Source organism: Epinephelus fuscoguttatus, linkage group LG12 (assembly GCF_011397635.1).
Source record: "Epinephelus fuscoguttatus linkage group LG12, E.fuscoguttatus.final_Chr_v1".
NCBI lineage: Eukaryota > Metazoa > Chordata > Actinopteri > Perciformes > Serranidae > Epinephelus > Epinephelus fuscoguttatus.
This window is the reverse complement of record NC_064763.1, coordinates 8711873-8730941: the sequence shown is the minus strand read 5'-3', so window position 1 is coordinate 8730941 and position 19069 is coordinate 8711873. Positions and strand designations below refer to the sequence as shown.

At 41.0% G+C, this 19069-nt stretch overlaps 1 protein-coding gene across 1 annotated transcript in view; it reads left to right on the top strand.

The window, feature by feature from the left end:
• The window catches only part of nlgn2b (neuroligin 2b), a 101511-nt gene that overhangs the window by 34865 nt on the left and 47577 nt on the right, over positions 1–19069 (top strand). Inside the window, exons 2-3 of the mRNA XM_049592222.1 lie at positions 7399–8146; positions 17953–18006. Coding sequence (XP_049448179.1) covers positions 7630–8146; positions 17953–18006 — 571 coding nt within the window. The 5' untranslated portion in view covers positions 7399–7629. The remainder of the gene's footprint in view (positions 1–7398; positions 8147–17952; positions 18007–19069) is intronic.

The following is a 19069-nucleotide window of genomic DNA, read 5'->3' as shown; positions in this document are numbered from 1 at the left end:
TTTATTATTTGGTTGTGTTTACGTCATATTTTGACGTTGCTATGGCACTCAAGGAGGATGTCCAGCTGACATCAGCAGAACTTTAGTTTTGGAACTATTTTTGAGCCATAACAGGACATCTTGAATAGATGCTTAAACAACGGTCACAAAACATCTCAATGTTTGCTGCGTTATGAATTTGAATTTTAATTCATAAGAGGAGGAATATGGTATTTCCTCTTTTAAAAGTTACATCATCTTGCTTTAACAAAACACACCCAACTTTGTTACTATGAAGGTATCCCTCAAGCCTTAAAAGCTTTTGAGAGTGTTTATCACTTCACCCTTGGTAGCAGTGAAAACAATAAAGTAGCCAAATATGCAACTGTATGTTATCCACGGCCACTTCTTCAGGTTGTTCTCCCATCCACCACCAATAAAGGCAGAGGTATGATCAGATTATTCAGCTTTAGGTGTGACAGGCTGCATTCCCACATCAGCTATTGCTCCAGAATCTCTAAGAACAGGGAAGACACCTATAGTATAGGCTAACTCTCACAGATGCTGTTTCAGTGAAATACAATACCTGGAAGTCATGCTCATAATTCAAGCAAGGTATCAGGGGGTGAGGAATAATGTAGATTTGCTTTCAAAGTCATTGCATACAAACTCTGAGTGCCACTACTGCTGTCTCTGGCAAAGGGAGTTATCTTTTCCATCAGATATCAATGCATAAGGACAACGGATAGCTGTATCAAGGCATTTGCCAGAGAATTCAACAAACAGCCATCAGAGCTTTGTTTTGTTCTTTTAAATTAATCATTTTTTCTTAGCTAAGTGACAGTAGATCACAGATGAGCAAGTTTAGTCAAAACCTCAGCACTCTGTTTCTGGCTTGCTAAGCTTCTTGTCATCCACAGATGTTGACTAGCAGAGGAGAACAGCTTGACAGCTCAAGTAATGCATGTAGTTTTAACACTCAAAGTGGAAACAAAGCAATATAAAATCCAAAGGCAAGCGTTTTCCCCAACACGACCATTGTGTGAAAGTTTTCACAAACCTCTCTGACCATTCCATTTTAAAAATACCCATAAAAGTGTCCCACTGGCAGAGACATTACCTTCTTAAACAGCTTCAGCTGACAGGACTACCTATTATATAACAACAGCCTAAAAAAGCCCTGTGATTTGTGTGTCAATTTAGCCCATTTTATGCATGAAGATGCAAGCTCAATGCCATTTCAGCTCACGGATGGTTGACATGAACAGATGTTAGGGATGTTCGGCTACCACCATTTGCAAGTCACATGTAAGAGGTTGAGAACAGACCAATTTGTGCTTACCGTTGCGTCTCCACTCACATGCAACATCTGATGCCTCATCGGATTTTACGCATGTGTTTGTACGTCATTGCTAGTGCAAGCATTACAGAGAACAATCTGACAGGCTGCAAACACTTGACCCTCACCTATAAGCAATCTCAGTCAGTAAGGACATACCACTGTGTGCATTGTTGGAGCTACTGTGCATATTGAGGGTGCTCTGACCTTGGGCCTGCCCTATATGTTCAGTCCCATTATCCGACAGAATACAAGCACAGATGCCTGTTTTGAAATCCACAGGGGTGTGTAACCATAGCAAATGTAAGCAGTGAGCAGTGACAGCAACTCTGTGATTTTAAACCACAGGCTTCATACAGTATTCTGTATTGTGTAGACTGTATAATTATTGATGTGTGTGTGGTTGTACTTACAGTACTTCAGTCTGCGTCTGCATTGTTTTCAGTCTTCCTCTTTCACTTACTAACTTCCAAAACATTCCTCCTACTATTGTGTGTTTTGTAGCTGGAAGATTAATACCATTGTCATATCTGTCTATTGAATATGAAGCCACAGCCAGCAGCCTGTTACCTTATCTTAGCATAAATACTGGAAAACGGGAAAATAGTGAGCATAGCTCTGTCCGAAGGTAATTAAACCCATTAACCAGCTTCTCTAAAGCTCACTGATTAACATGCTATATCTCTTCACTTTAATCTATACAAAAACATTAGTGTAAAAACTACAATTTTTGGTTTTATGTTGGGGGGGTTAGGTGTGGACCTTTGTCTTGGCCAAGAGCAGTGACTTCCTGGAGTCTCAACTGGTTGCCTGGTAACCTCATGGTGATAACTAGCCCAGCAAAGAACTAGGAAATGGGAATCACGGAGCATTCTGGGGCCGCGCCACCATCTTGTGAGAATAAGCATCCATAGCTAGGGTAGCATGGATATATTAAGAGAGCTGGATACAGCATTGAACGCAGGACCCGTTCATTCCTATGAAAGTCGCTCAGTGGCTCATGAAGCCAAAAAAGCTATTTCCATGGTATGAAATTACCTGGGTGATCAGCACTGCTTCCACATTATTGGGCCCATAGAGCAAGCGCACTAGAGACCTCCACCAGCCAAGCCAGCTACTTCCAGTTTAGTGATGGAAAGTGATTAACAGTACATTAAAGGGATTCTTAAATGTAGTAATGACGGAAGCTTGTGTTAGGCTACTACAAGAATTTCCTCATTTTGTTTCTGTCACTTTGTTTTAAGATTTGTAAATGTTTGCTTTGATTACATTCAAATTACGGGATTATGCCAAAAACACACCAGGTAGCTGCAAAGCTCATCACAATGATCACATTTTCTGCAGTCAGGAGGCATGTTCATTTGTTTTGAGCAGGGAGAAATTCTTTGTAACATAGGTCAACCATGGATGTACCAAGAGACCTGGATACAGCATTGAAGATGGGACCCCGTTCAATCCTATGAAAGTTGCTCAGTGGCACATGAAGCAAAAAAAGCTCTATTTCCATTGTATAAAATTATCCGGATGATCGGTGCATTATTAGACCCATAGAGCAGGCGCACTAGACTTAAACTGGCTACTTCTTGTTTAGCATTCTGCTAACTTCAATGGGGATGAAATGATTTAATCTTATGGCTCTTCTGGACTTTCCAAATATTATCGGACTGAATGGATTAAATCCTGATAATGGAACAAGTCATTTGGCGAGGGTTGCTGCTGTAAACAGTATGTACTTATTTACTGACAGCTCTTTTCCAATCTAAGTCTATGAGAAAAAGACTCTGGGCCCAATGTGACAAACCTGGGAAATGTAATTCCACTGTTTGGCCACTACGAAAATTGGATTGAAAGCTTGGCGCATTTCCTTGGGGCCTGTAAGGTAGCTGCTGATCCAATCATCTGTCATCTGTCAATCGCTCATCATCAGCAATGTATTGCACACAGAAAAGACAAATGCCCTGATAAAAAAAAAGCTCTTAACAGATGCAAAGGAGCAATATATGACAAAACTGAAGAGAGTTAATGGTATCAATCCTTATGAATTATGAGGTATAGAAAGGACCGTTTCAGCTTGCCATCCATTAACGCTACCATCCCTGATGTCTGTTTTTGTGTTAATGGGTACACCTGTCAGCAGTTCAAAAATTTTAAATCTTTGGAGGCCTTGTCCAATATACAGACCTATGGGTACAGGACCTTCAGATCTACAAGCCAAATGCCAACTGCACAATCATCTTGACAAAGATAAGCTAGCTAATGTTCTGCTTAGTGAATGCCAACAAAACCTCGGCTAATGAAACATAATTAATCTACCGGTAGGCTATCTAGAAAAAGGAAGTGTTTTGTGCAAGTTCAGCACTTCTTTTTGACACTTACAGTAAACAGACATTCTCACCATTAGCCTTAAAAAATGGCTGACCTGCCGTTAGTGATGATGCATACCCATTCCCTATAGTCCCCATCACAACCCCCATAAAACCACACCTTGTTTCTCTTCCACTAGTTTCAGAACAGTATATATATTCTGTGGCTGGTACTCAGATTTTGTTACCTTTTGACAGAGCCATGCTGTCTGTTTCCACTTTATATTTTAACAGACACATGAGAGTGATATAAATCATGATTTAACACTCAGCAAGAAAGCAAGTAAGCGCATGTCCCAAAATAATGAACTATTCCTTTAAATGCACTTGGCAGGATAAATAAAGCAAAAATTAAATGAGCAGTTTGAAAAAATAAACACATCTCCCTCTTTCTTTTTTTTTTTTTTTCAAATAAGTCTAGTGGCTTCTCTAATTCACGCAATCTTACCCTCTCACAATGAGTCTTTTACTACAACGTGTAGAGAGTCATGTACTGTGTATAATTCACATTAATCTTTTTCTAAGTTGGATTTTCAGCTTGACTTTGTATGCACACTAACTTTATTGATGAGAACTCAGGGTTTCCTTACACATCTTACCTCCTCCTCAGAATGTGTCATAAGAGTTGTCATAAGATGGAGTCACTCAAAGGGCTTTAATGAAGTGAATATTTTTCCAGACAACTTGTTCCTGTTGTGTCCTTATGAAGCCGAGTACAGCTCACATCACTAACTTTGAACATCCTGTAATGCTACACGCCATCTTTCAGCTGTATTTTTGTATGTCATCCCTTGTGTCTGCTGGCTGGCAGTGGAGTGTGGATATTGCAGAGTTGAGGTGAAGGGATGAGGTGGAATTCAACCAACAGTTTGCACCACATAAAGCCTTTATCACACCTAAATGGCTCCATCTCCCAAAGCCAGAGTGAGATAAGCACTGCCCATTCATCTGTAATGATGTGGAAGCAAGAACCAACTGAACTGAGTTGAGAGGGAAAGGCTAACTCTGACACCGTGAGGACAGTTGAAAAGGGTGCGGGGCCAATGGGGTTCACCGTGTTCACTCAGAATGATGTGTCAACATGCTTTTATTTATTTTGTGTTCTCTGTGGATTCATCTTGATTACAAGACATGTCTTACACTTCAAAGTACTGTAATTATCTGCCAGACAAAAAAGTGAAACTGGGGCCGCATTACGCCACAGTTATTGATAGAGTTTCCCTTTGGACTACAAATGACATTTTTGCAACCCAACCGAATATTCTTAGACAGTTAACTCTGCCTTCAGATGCTCATTGGAAGCTTCTGTTTGCAAACAATAATTTAAAATGCACTGAGGGGAACCATAAGAACTAGGAACAATCTTAGTTCTTAGAACACCATTTTGAAGGACTTTTTTTAGCTCATACTTCTGAGTAGGTGCTCTCCCAGCACAAGAGGAACCATTAATAAAGTAAATGTATAGTGCATGGCCCAAATGTAAGTGTATGTTAATTGGTTGAACACAGGCAATGCAGCACCGGCAACCACCATTTTTCAAAACGTGTTAGACATGTAGACGAGGCAACACAAAACACAAACAAGAGCTCATAACCAAAACACTTTTGACTCCTCAAAACCAGAGTGACTGCTGGCCAGCTTGCATTCCTGTGGGTGGTGCAAACCTAAATAGAAGATCTTGGTGGAATTCAGTCCTTGGACAAACTCCGTACCTCTCAGATAGTCCTTAAAACGGCTTAGTCAGAAAACGCCTTTACCGTGTGGCAGAGAAGCACCGCACTTTCAATCAACTCCACTGTAAACCCATCTGTGTCATGATTCATTACAATGTAGTATAATTTTCACACAGGACACAAACACCTGTCTCCTGTCTCAAGTCCTGTGCTTATTGAATCCATCCACATCTTCTCTGACCCGCTCTTAGTGACAAAATAATAGTCACTGTTGAGTTATTAACTCCACCCACAGTCTTTTTCTCAGGATTAGTTTTTGGGGGCATTTTGCCTTCACTTAATAGTGAAAACTGAGGACAAACAGGAAAGGTGGGTTAGAGAGAGACGATATGACATATACAAAAAGAGCCTGGGCTGGAGTCAAACCTGGGCAGCTGGGATAAAGACTGAGCCCTAATGATCCTCTCAACAATCTTTTTCTAACCTAACAAGTATTTCTGTTGCTCAAACCTGACCACTGACCCATTCTTAGTTATGTGAGTTGACTCACATGACTTACCCTCAACCACCTTTGCGTCAAGATCTGGTGATCTCCTTTGCAACAAGATACAATACAAAGAGCTGCCTAGCGTCATCGAAGTGACACACAGGGCCTCAGCCCAAGCATCAAAATATAATGAGTAGGGATGAGATCACATTGCGAGGGTGATGTGATCAGAAGTTCACAACTCTAAATGCAGCAGTGTTTGCACCCAAAATACATCCTACATATGTCCTTGGTGAAATGCAGACATAGACTGGATATAAGACTTTGATCCTAGACAGGGCCTTTAGGAAATCAAAAATCTGGCCTGACTAACCAACAGCAAGCTACTTATCAGGAAAAGGGGTGATCAAATACAGCGTACAAATGTCACTAAAACTATGTGTCGGGATTGATATTACATTGGCAGTAAAGAAAATGCACAAGACCATCTATGGTATTTGTTGGTTAAATAGCAAAAAGCTTGCTGACTAACATGACAGTTGAAGAACAGGTAAACAAATAAAAAAAAAGGGTGGCATGGTGGTCCAATGGTCAGCATTGTCATCTCACAGCAAGAAGGTTCCTGGTTCAAACCTGGGGTGGAGGGTTTGAATCTTGGGGTGGGGGAGCCCTTCTGTGTGGAGTTTGCATGTTCTCCCTGTGTTAGCGGGGGTTTCCTCCAGCTACTCCAGCTTCCTCCCACCAACCAAAGACATGCAGGTTGGGTTAATTGGTGACTCTAAATTACCCATAGGTGTGAATGTGAGCGTGTCGGCCCTGTGATAGTCTGGCAACCTGTCCAGGGTGTATCCTGCCTCTTTTCCTCTCAGCCCCCCCCCCCCATGACCCCTGACAGGATAAGTGGTGGAAAATGAATGAATGAACAAATAAGTAAACTGTAAAGACACAAATGGATACAGTAATGTTGTTGTGGTGAACACAGAAGATGCATGATGGTGTCATATTTTTTGGTGGTTTCACATTTAATGAAGATTTATAACTCCTTTTTTACACACCATCTCCGTTACACTGCTTTATTAGCAGCAGTGATTGTTGCTCATTGTTTGCTTCATTTTAACAACTGGTTCTGTGCCTGAAGTCTGTATAGTTGGCTCTTTGTAGATGCATCATTATTGGTAGGGCAAGTCCAGCATGCTGTCACAAAGGAATTAATTTTAGTAAGACAACTTTAAAGTGCTTAAATTCTCACTGACACCAGTTTTTTCAGGTTAAATCAATTATCTTCAAGAACACTAAATCACACGACATAATGGTGTCTGTTGTGGTAGAGAGAAAAGCAAACTTTAGCCTCAGGGTAGTATAAATGTACTACAAAGTAGTCATCTGCAGTCAAGTGTCATTATTCCTTCTTTTTTAAGCTAACAGTCACTTCATCTTAGGTAAAATCAGCTTACCCATATTGTCCTCTCGGGCCTTTTTAAACACACTGACGGGACCTACAGAGCACACCTATTCCCACACACTGACTCAAACCTGCAACCTGTCTGTGTCTTCCAGGTGTAATTGGCTTGCTGACTGCAGCTCTGGACCCATCAGGAGTTCCAAAGAGGAAGACGGATGAGACCACAGAGTCTACCTGAGAATGCTACCTGTCCCTCCGCCTCACCATGTCACCCTAGGAAAACTATTAAACTGTCCCCGTCCACAAATCCTCTTTTTTCCTTTGTTATTTCCCATAACCCACTGAGTTTGTGATCCCTCTTTACACCCAGCTGAAGTCCTAGTGATATGGCTAAAAGAGCCTTTATTTTGGACATGTTGTTTTTTCCTCTCAGTGCTGCCAGCCACCAAGGCTATGGTGGGAAGCGTCATTATACTTCTCAGCAGGTTGCCAATCACTGTCTGCTGTGGCTCTTGGGACTGGTGCTACACCTTACCCTTTCCTCATGTCAGCGGGTTGACCTTAAACACCCCATAGTGTCCACAGGCTATGGAAAGGTGCGTGGTATCAGGAAGGAGCTCAATAATGAGATCTTGGGCCCTGTGGAACAGTACTTAGGTGTGCCATATGCCACCGCACCTATCGGTGAGCGCCGGTTCCAGCCCCCTGAAGCTCCAGGTTCCTGGCAAGAGATCCGCAATGCCACCCATTTTGCGCCAGTGTGTCCCCAGAATGTGCACGGGGTTTTACCTGAGATCATGCTACCAGTGTGGTTCACAGACAACCTGGATGCTGCAGCGACCTATGTTCAGAACCAGAGTGAGGACTGCCTTTACCTCAACATCTATGTACCCACTGAAGATGGTGAGTGAGACAAACCTCTCATATTAGATATAGGAGGAAATGAAGTTAGTCTTGGCCCGTTAAACTGTGCATTTAGAGTGGGTCGGAAAAAGATGAGTGTAGGAGTGAAATCCCAGGTTTGCCTGAAAAGATTAGTTTGTGTAACAACTGTTTCAGAGTGTAAGAACAGCTTGTACTTTCCTAATAATTTAAAATTTTCATACTTATGTAAGTGCACCAGGACTCCCTGAAATAGTGTCATTCTGATCAAGTAGTAAGGATTATATACAGCGAAAGAAGAGCTCTTAACGTGAAACAAAAGACACACCAGGATATTATCAAATATATTCTCTGATAATCTCCTGGTCTTGTATTAATGTCAGTTTCAATTAGTATTTGTTCCTCAATTACTATTATTTAATTGTGCTCTAGAGTTAGGCCTACATACTGCAGCATAGCCACATCTGCAATCTTTCTTGTGCTAAGCAATACTTAGACACTTCACTTTTATTTCTCATATTTAATTAATTTTATCAGATATTCAAAATTCATACTGAACATGCTCAGCTGACTAGCTGCTTTTTGTACCAGTTAGCCACATCTAGCTTGCACTAATTTGCATAAACCATGCATGAACATTTATATCTTTATAATACTAATTTTGTCAGCCAGCTTACTTTAACCTTTTACTTGAGTAGTGCAGAGTAAGTTGCGTCTGTTTTGAGTGACTGAATTAAGTGAACAACTGATATTATAAAATACACAGCGACTCACTGACACCACTGATATTTTTTTTTACTTCAACTAGTAGAAGAGGAAAATGTCTTTGAGTCCCTGCATTGAGGAAGTTTTAAGAAAATTGTGAAGGCATTGTTTTTTTTCTCTTTTGTTTCTGATATTCTATTCATTTCTTTTTTTTTTTAATGTGTCAAAGTGTTTATCATGAAGAAAATTCATCAAACATAACAACAAAGACAACCTTGTTTCTTATATTCTTGTATTGTATTGTATTGTTTCTAGACAGCTGTTGTAGTTTTCCATTAGAGAGCCTGCAGTAACTTGCTAGCATTACTAACACTAACATAAATGCAACACAGTTATTAAGCGTTTAATGGCCTATAAAGTCACGGATCGAGTTAGTCAATGAACAAACCTAAAAAAAACTGAACTATTTTTTCAGCTGCATTACAACTGTTCTGTACTTTTTAGTGGCCATGCTAGCTTGTCCATTTCTACTGTAAGAAATTTAAAACTGTCAGAGAAAACTTGCAACTGTCCTTAATAAAATTGTCAAAACTTTCTATAAAAGAGTAAAACATAGTAAATATTGTTTATCAATCTACTGCATTTATTTTTCTTTCACCTTTATTTAGTTTTGACAAACGAGTAACTTACATTTAACGCTGAACTAGCAGCAACGAAGCGCAGCCTATGGTAAGCTGTCATGCAGTGTCTATGAAAAACTGTGGCGGCCACTCCAAGCTGCAGCCTTTTGGGTCAACAGCAAAGTGCGGCCAAATGGAAAGTTGGACGTAGTTGAACTTTTAGTGACAAAGTCTGACCAGAGAATAACTGCAGCCATTCAGTGAACAGAGTTCTGTGACATGTTGACCTTAGGCCTCCAGGAAGTGCAACTGGCTTTCGTAGTGGCCAAACAGTGGAATTACAATTCCCGAGCCCATCACATGATGCCATCAGCCCCAAAAAGTCTTTTTCCCATTGACTTACATTGGAAAAGAGATGTCTGTAAATCCATAGATAAATTCTTTTGGGCATCACAACACCTGCAAACTAATTCATTTCACTATCGGGATTTAATCTATTTGGTCTGACAACATTTGTAAAGTCTAGAAGAGCCCTAAGATTAAATCTTTTTATCCCAATTCAAGTTAGCGGAATGCTAAACCACAAGTACCCAGCTTAAGTCTAGTGTGCCTGCTCTATGGGTCCAATGATGCAGAGGAAGCATCAATCATCCGGAAAATTTTATACAGCATAAATAGAGCTTTTTTGGCTTCACACGACTGAGCAAATTTCATAGGACTAAACAGGGTCCCACCTTCAATGATGTATCCAGGTCTCTTAGTACACCCATGGTTGACCTATCTTACAAAGAATTTCTCCCTGCTCGAAACAAATGAACATGCCTCCTGACTGCAGAAAATGTGATTATGCAGAAAAATGTGATTACCAGCTGCCTGGTGTATTTTTGGCATAATCCCGTAATTTGAATGTAATCAAAGCAAACATTTACAAATCTTAAAACAAAGTGACAGAAACAAAATGAGGAAACTCTTGTAGTAGCCTAACACAAGCTTCCGTCATTACTACATTTAAGAATCCCTTTAATGTACTGTTAATTACTTTCCAGTTTCTATGTTACAGTTGTTAAATTGCAAATTTTCTCATATTTTCTGAGGGTCTGTCATACAAAAGACTTCCACTACACTGCTGGTCATGTGACCCTAACCTTGGTAGTTGCAGAAGTACAATTAAGAGTGGATGAAAAAGGCATGGTTTATTTTTAAAGGTCAACAAGGAAGCTGGAATAACCTGCATATTTTTGTCATTTCAGTTAGCTGAAGGACTCGCATTCACACTGACATACATTGCATTATTGTTAAATTCTGAATTGCCATCACTCACAAAAAGGATTTGAACTATTGCCAAACTATTACCATTTGCAGTGTGCTGGTTTGTACTGAACTAATCGACAAAGAGCTGTAATGTAAAGCATGTGGTTTTAAACCTCAGTGACTTGTTGGTATGCTGATGCCAGTTTAATGGTTTGACTTGAGTAAGGCTATTTTACTTGCTGTGGATACTGTGGTTGGGCTTGGGATGCTGTTGTAGCAGCAAGGTTAGGAGAAGATACAACAATACAATACATTGCCAAATAGAACCTTTTTTAGGCCTCCTGGGGTAAAATTAGCCAAAGACTGGAGATCACTTTGAGGCAAAACCTCCACCTCTCAATGAGCTATCTGGGTGTACTTCTTGCATTAATGATCCAGTAGAGAGCGTTTGAGAAAGCAGATGTGCAGGTGAAAGAACACCGGATCAAAGTGTTATTTTGGAGGCAAAGCATATGCCACTGATGATAGTAAGCAAGGCTAATGATAAAATGCTTTTTAAAAAAGGCTGCAATTAATAGACTCACCTGAGAGTTGTGTGAGAGTACGCAAAAACACATATTTATGCATTACTGCTCTTATACTGTATGAAGCCTAACACTAGGATTAGTCCAGAGTGGTGCACAGCATTGTTGTATTTTAACACTAAAGCTGAAACCATAACCGACTTAGCTCGATTGTGCGAGTGTTGCAGATAATTTATTTTGTCAGCGAATGCGCCAAAGCCCAACAAAACGATGGAAACAGATTAATTGCTAGTGGAAAATATCAAGTATTACTACAGTACAAAGTGAGACCAGAGCACCGGAGATGCTGTGATGAGGAGATGAGAAACAGAGATTGAAAAAATAACTCATTTTAACTGATCTTAACACAGGAGAGTGTACATACATGCGTAGAATGAAAGCTCTGTGTTTATGCTGTACAATACATATGTCACATACTCACCGAGAGGATGATGTAGAATCTCCTGCGTTATTCCCAGAGGACAAGGTGTGCAAATGAGTGAGACTGATTTAACATGTAGCCCTGTCTGCTTGTCAGAATCTGTCACTTATTGTCAGGGGTCACTGCTTACACAAGGCTGATGCTGTCCCCAAGGATATGTTTTACCGTGTGTGTGAGAGAGAAATAGAAACTGAAGGAGACTGAAGTGCCCCTGAAATCAAACACAACACATTTTACATGTAACTGCTGTCACACTCTTGCAAATATAGTTTATATGGTGTCAGACCAGCATTTAGGTCAAGAGTGCCAGCTTTAAAGCCTTTATTTTTATTAGTAGTTACTATGATACCTAGTTTTTATGACTAGATAAACAACAATCAAAGTTAAGTTAGGGGGAAAACTCCTGAGGCATTGTTTATTAGGAGTTAGCTAGTCTGCTTCATCAGGACTATGTGATGTGTGGTTTGATTGACAGTATTCTATTCATTTATTAGCATAAATTAAGCATAGATTACACAGTCTTCTTACTGGAGGTGCAACTGGTCATTTCCTCAGATATCTTGAAGGGTCTGCACATCACCCATCCTGATGGTATAAAATGTGCCAAGAAGTATCAGGATTTCCCATCTGCCTTCAAATAGTTTGCTAAGCAATCATGTTTTTAACCACATTTGTGACATACTGTATATCTCTAGGGTTGGCAATGACTGTTCAGAAATATCTCAACAACTGTTAAATGGATTGTTATGACATTTTGTAAAGTCACTCATGGTCCCCAGATGATTAATCCCTGTTTGGTGATCTCCTGACTTTTTCGTCAAGTGTCCCCAGCATGTTGACATTTTAGTTTTTTTGTGTGTTTTCCAAGCACTTTAGGATGAATTGCCCTAAAATTCTGTATAAACAGATTAAACATGGTTCCCAAGTGCTGTATCCTATTGAGCGTGGTGATCCCCTGACTTTTCCTCTAGTGCCACAACATGGTGACATTTGTGGTTTTCAGTGAGATTTCTCAACAACTATTGGGTGGAGATTTCCTACAGAGATCCATGCCCCTCTCAGGATTGATTGCCTTCAGCTCGGTATTAATGTTTTTAGACACACTCGTGACATATCTCTAGGATTGGCAATGACCATACTGAAATATCTCAACAACTGTTCAACTGTCGTGAAATTCTGTATAGACACTCATAATCCCTAGAAGATTAATCCCACTGGTGATCCCCTGACTTTTCCCTGAGCGTTCCCAGCATGTTGACATTTTAGATTTTTAGTAAAGTGTTTCAACCACTGTAGAATGGACTACCATGAAATTCTTTACAGACAATCATTCTGTTGACCGTTGTGATCCCCTGACTTTCATCTAGTGCCACAATGACGCGACTTCTGTGGTTTTGAGTGTGATTTTTCAACAGGTATTAGGTGGATTGCCCAAAGACCCGTGCTCTTCTTTGGATAAATTGTCATAACTTTGGTGGTCTCTGACTTTTAATTCAACACTGTAAAAAATTTGGATAGTCCCATATTTTGGTTTATTGCTGCTAAAACTAATGACATCCCCATTATTGTTAGTTGTACTTTGGTGCTAAGTAGCAATTGTCAGGATGCTAAAATGCTAAACTAAGACAGTGAACATGGTAAAAATTAGCCTATACCTTCTTAATATAAGCATGTTAGCATTATCAGTGCGTGCATGTTAGCATGCTGATGTTAGCATTTAGCTCAAAGCAGTACGCTACTGTGCCTAACCTGACAGAGGTGCTGGTGTGACTGTAGACTGGCTGTAGACTCTTAGTAGTGTTTCAGCTAGACCAAGCTGTTTAAGATAGTAGGCTAGTTTGCTAACTTTCTGCCACTTAATAATGGTCAAGCATGTTTGAAGGGAGGATGTCAGTGCTGTGTCGTGCTGTGTTTGGCAGCTAGCAGTTGCAGGGTGGCTGTAGGTGGGCAGAAATGAATTGGCAGCACAGAATCACACGCAGCTTGGATCAAAATGTTTCAGTTCCAAATCTGGCTCGAACAACTTCATTTTGTTACATTTAATCTCCATAGTACAATGTTATGTATTATCTTCCGATTCCACCTTAACACGTGTGCCTATCTGATATACCTATTTCAGACGTGAAAGACTTTCACCGGACATGTTCACTGTGTTATTCTTCGGACAAAGGAAAATTCACAGCTCTCTTTTCAATCTGCATCTGTTCACCCCTCCTGCTCTCTCCTCCCTGAAATCATCCCTGCCTCTCCTCCTCTCCCCTCTCCTCCATCTTTATGCAGATGGCAGTAGAAGGGGTCACTGTTCTGAATGCAAATGAGCTTCATGCCCTTCCCCACCAGGCCACTATAGCTTGCTACTTCTTCAACGTAAATGAAATTCAAATAACTCTGCAGAAAAATGTAAATAACACGAATCTTCTTGTGGCTTGAACAGTGAGTTTTACTCTCTTCCTTATCTCTCTCCTGCTTTCTACCTCCTTTTACAGTGTTCTGCCCTAACTCTCCTGTGTGGCCAGGCTGCCAGGCAAGAGCACTGTCTCACTGCATTCCTGTTTCCTCAAGACACTCCTCAGCCATGGGCCTAAGATCCTTCATTTTTATTGCCGCTAGAGCAGGCATTTACCGTGCTCTTTATTAAAAAACATATTTCAGGAGGCAGGACAGTGGAGGCAAGGATGGAGCTGGAGATTTGGGGCACAGTAGAAGCAATGGAGAGCAGAAGGATAGGACTGCATGTGCTGCTGCCTGGATGCAGGGGGGTTGAACTGAAGCTGTAGCTGACACCTTGTCAAGCAGACAGGCCACCATAGACATGACATACTGCAGCTTCATCCCGTTTTGCACTGAGGAAATGGGGAGGGACGGGAGACAGCTTGTGCTCTGGCCACTAGCTCACTGAACCGAACAGAAATGCTGTTGACTGAGAGATGGAGCCGCATTAGGTCAAACAGTACTGGGACAACCCAAGCCAAATGCTCTTGCGTAGGCCAATGCATTTCAGTGACCAGTGGCCCATTACATCATGTGACAGTCAACCTACCGGCAGGCTTTTCTACTGAGGCAGAAGGGATGGATGATTTTAAAAAAACGTGTGTATGTTTCCCTTTGGCTACATCCTACTTTGATAATGATTCTTTTAAGTTAGTTATGATCTCACATTTGAAGCTTTGCTGCTTTTCTCAATTTTTTTTATCATTGTAAACTGAATACCCTTGGTTTTTATAGCCATGCTAGCAGCGCAGCCCTTGGGATGGTAATATTGGCTCGTTGGCTGGACAAGACAGAGATATCTCAATGACTATGGGAAGGATAACCACAAAATTTTGTACAGACATTCATGGTCTCCAGAGGATGAATGCCAATGACTTTGGTGATCCTCTGATTTTTCCCACCCACATGATGACATCTCAACAACTATTGGACAGATTGACGTTTGGTACACACATTCATGGTGCCCAGAGGATTAAACAGTAATAATTTGGGTGATCCTTTTAGTTTTACTGTGGTGCCACCAGCAGGTGAAAGATTTCACATATTCTGTAAAATATTTTAAAATCTACCAGATTGACAAATTGTGTACAGACTTTTGTGGTCCACGGAGAATCAATCCTAATGACTTCAGTGATCTCCTGATACTTTATCTAACAGTATCATCAGGTCAAAATTTTAGGCCACATTTACACTAAAGGGTTGTCCAGTGGTGTGGTAGTGTCAGTAAATGGCCCATTTATGGGAAGTGGACGGTGGAGACCAACTATAAAAAGCCAATTTCCCGATCTTGGCGACTATTTGTCATCAGTAAGTTTGTTTATCTTGGCTCAAATATCTGGAGAATTCCTTTTGGTTATCATTACTGCAGTATCCTTACTGCCACAAAAGACACACGTGTACTCACACACTCACACAATGCAAGTGCTCTCCTTTGCAGGATAGTACATACATACATGCAAATACATACTATGTTATTTCATTTACTCACTGTGGTGTACAATGATAGATAGACTGTAGGCCTATTACTTATTTCCGTGGACTGTGGGCATCTTCCAGTCTGCCGGTTATGCGATTGGTCACCACAGCTTGATGTCGGGTTTCTCCAAAACTTGATTCTTTTTCACCTTTCTGTTGGGGCCGCTGTGATTTTTTTTCACCATCCCCTGCAGCCCCACCACCACAGCCTATAGTCATCCAAACATTCAGATGAATGGGAGGACTGGGGTTTTTGCCCCAATGTCTGATTAGGTGTGAATGCAACCTTAATTTGTCCAATGATTTTGTTTTTGACATCCCCATCAGCCTCAGCATTACCTGCACACTAAACTAAAATTGTGAACATGGCAAATGTTATACTGCTGTGTTAAATATTAACATTGTTAACATTTTTGTGCTATAAATGTCAGTGTGAGCATGCTAGCATGCTGATGTTAGCATTTACCTCAAAGCAGTTCTAAACAGTCCTAAATACAACAGTACTTTTTTTGTTATTTTCTCAATTTTTTAGTTTTAAACTTCTGTTTAGGTGAGGTACCCTTGTGAAGTCTTAAGGTGAAGTCTGATGACTGCCAATTTGAGCAGAGCTTATCCTCATGTATAGGTTAGGTCTTTGTTGGGCATTAGAGAGTGAATGAAATCAGAGTAGTCTCCATTAAGCGGCGAGGTGTGGTTTTAGAGTGGTGGCTAAGTAGTGGGGAAGTGCTGACAAGACGGAGGACTTATGTACCTTTCTATCCATTACCAGTCTGTCTACCTGTCTGCTCTGTAGCTCAGGAACAACTACTGTACCATCTCCCTCCATTGCAGGAAGTGCTCTTTGGATCAGGCGCCTGGTGGTATTCGGAGGATGCAGCAAATCCATTCAGCATTGATCCTTTTTCCATTTAGACGGAAGATAAACATTTTATATCAGGAAACCATATTCATATGGAGGGCTGGGTGAAAATGCAGTGGTGGAGTGCAGTGATGCTCTGTGTCTCCTTTGTCAATAGACGCAAAGCACTGTGAAAAGGATATATGCCGTCACTTCTCTGTGAGGTTTTCAGCAGAATGGTAAAAACAGACATGTCAGCAGCACTCCAGCAGAGTGATAAACCCCTTGGCAACGTAACATAAAGTATTCTTTAAAATGAGAAACTGCAACGCCTTCCCGCAGGAGGGCAGGGGATGTGCTGATGGGTGGGTCCGAGGAGGACAGCAACAGATGATAAGGACACTGTTAACATGCTTTGTGTGGCCTGTGTATGTTTAATGTGTGTGTGTGTGTGTGTGTGTGTGTGTGTGTGTGTGTGTGTGTGTGTGTGTGTGAACGTGAGTGTGTTTTAATGGCTTTCTCTAAGACGTGCGTATGTAGACAGTGACTGAGAACGCAAAACGCAGAGGTAATTGCGGGCTGATGGAAAAGCTCCACTGACAGAAACCAAGAAAAAAACAAATTAATGGGATCCTTATCAGTTAAGACTTACAGAGGTTGACGCGCCAGGGCGTTGGTTGGTCACTGTGATAAATGCTTGTTATTGGCTGTGCCCTATGGAGCATTTAACTGGCGTTACCATTAAAGCTTAATGTGGGGCTCCTCTTTGACCTTGGCGAGGGGAATCCTGTCACAAGCCTCTGCGGGAGGTGTAAATATCAAAAGCGACTCCCCTTTTGCTAATTTGGTAGGAAAGACTCACATTTCAGATGATATGCCAGCATTTCTCTGAGCACAATGTGCGTACATGGTCACATGTATTCAGGATGAGTATCTGTGCTTGCCCTCGTGTGTCTTCAGTGTTATGTTTTGACAGTCTCTCTGGATCGTGCAGGGACTTTCTGCCTTAGGACTGCAACACTGTCCTGAGCTGGAGCAGGATGCTGAGAATCTTGGCGTTCCTTTGCCTTTTCGGACCAAAATGAGTGATGGCTTGATTCTGCTCATTGATTTTTCTTTACAAAGCAGCAGCGTGTCAGGACTGATAGGGAGAAGGGTTGAGGAGAAGTGGCCTCTGGGGTCATTTACGAGGCAGTGCGTGACTAGATCCTAAGCAGTTAAAACAGATGAGTTTGGGGTTATCTTCTGAGGAAACGGTGTGTAATCCTTGTAAACATTTTGGCTTCAGCTGCACATAACCGCTAAAAAGTAACAGAGCATAACATCTCATACTTTTGCTATTTTTCTCTTTTAACCTTCTCTTGTTTTTCTGCAAATGCAATCTTTTTGAATTTTGTCTTTTGTCCCCCTCCAACCCCCCCACCCCTTTTTCTGAACCTTAGGTCCACTCACAAAAAAACATGATGAGTCTACAATGAACAGACCGAGGGATGAAGGTATTTTAATTGCATGCTCCATTTTCCAGGCTCTGTGGGGAATGTTGTGTTTGTATCTGTTTTAATAATCACCTCAGACTCATCACACTATGTGCACATTATGTTGTCCATTGTTAAATGTTTTTATTAGCACACAAATCTGCCAGTCCTTCTCACAGGCACACTTTGAGCTAAAATGCATAAAGACCTACATATAAAGCAGTTGTTCTTCATCCCCCCCTGTCACAAATGCTGCTTTTTGGGTACTTGCACAGGCAGCTAATTTACTTTCCTTTCTCGGTTGCGATGTGGTTGATCAACCACATGCTGATGTTCTGACTATCCTGTGTGATGCATCACTGAAAATCAATATTCAGTCCCTTTTTTCACCTGCGCTTTTATTCTTGCACTAAACACCTTATAAAATGGTCTGCTGAATTATCGTCCTTCATAAAGTTATTGGGCTTCTTCATCTTTTAAGAAGGAAAAAAACGGATTTCGGCAGATTTCTGTACATTTTCAAGTTCACTGCAGTCAAATGGAGATGCTCTCACTACCCTTTACTGATGCAGCCAAAATCCATGCAGACAGTGTATGCAACTGTTTCTACACACGTGCCCAGACGTACTGTATATTACATAGCATTATGCACACATAGAGTGCATTGCATTATCATCCATGCGTTGTGTGTCTACTCGAGCGCAGTGCATGTGCAGATGTACGCCTGAGTGCATGTGCTCTAATTTGTGCCAGCGTGTGTGGGTTTTTTTTTTTTTTTTTTATTTTGGGCTCTGTGCTATTTGGGTATTGAATTCTCTCTCCCTTGCATTTCTAATTGCTATGGTTTAAAAAGAGACAGATGTAGCTAATCCAATTGTGTGGTTTCTTAACGGTGAAAACAGAAGGAAGGATTCATGCAGGATTGCCTAGGAGAGGAGCAGAATGATAGAATAGAGATGAAAGAAAAGGAAAAGCTGAGCACTGCGAGAGCACAGGGGAGGGCAATGAGGGGGAGAGAAGGGAAAAAAATAGTGATAATGAAGACAAGTGCATGATGAAATGACATTTACAAAGCTTTGAAAGT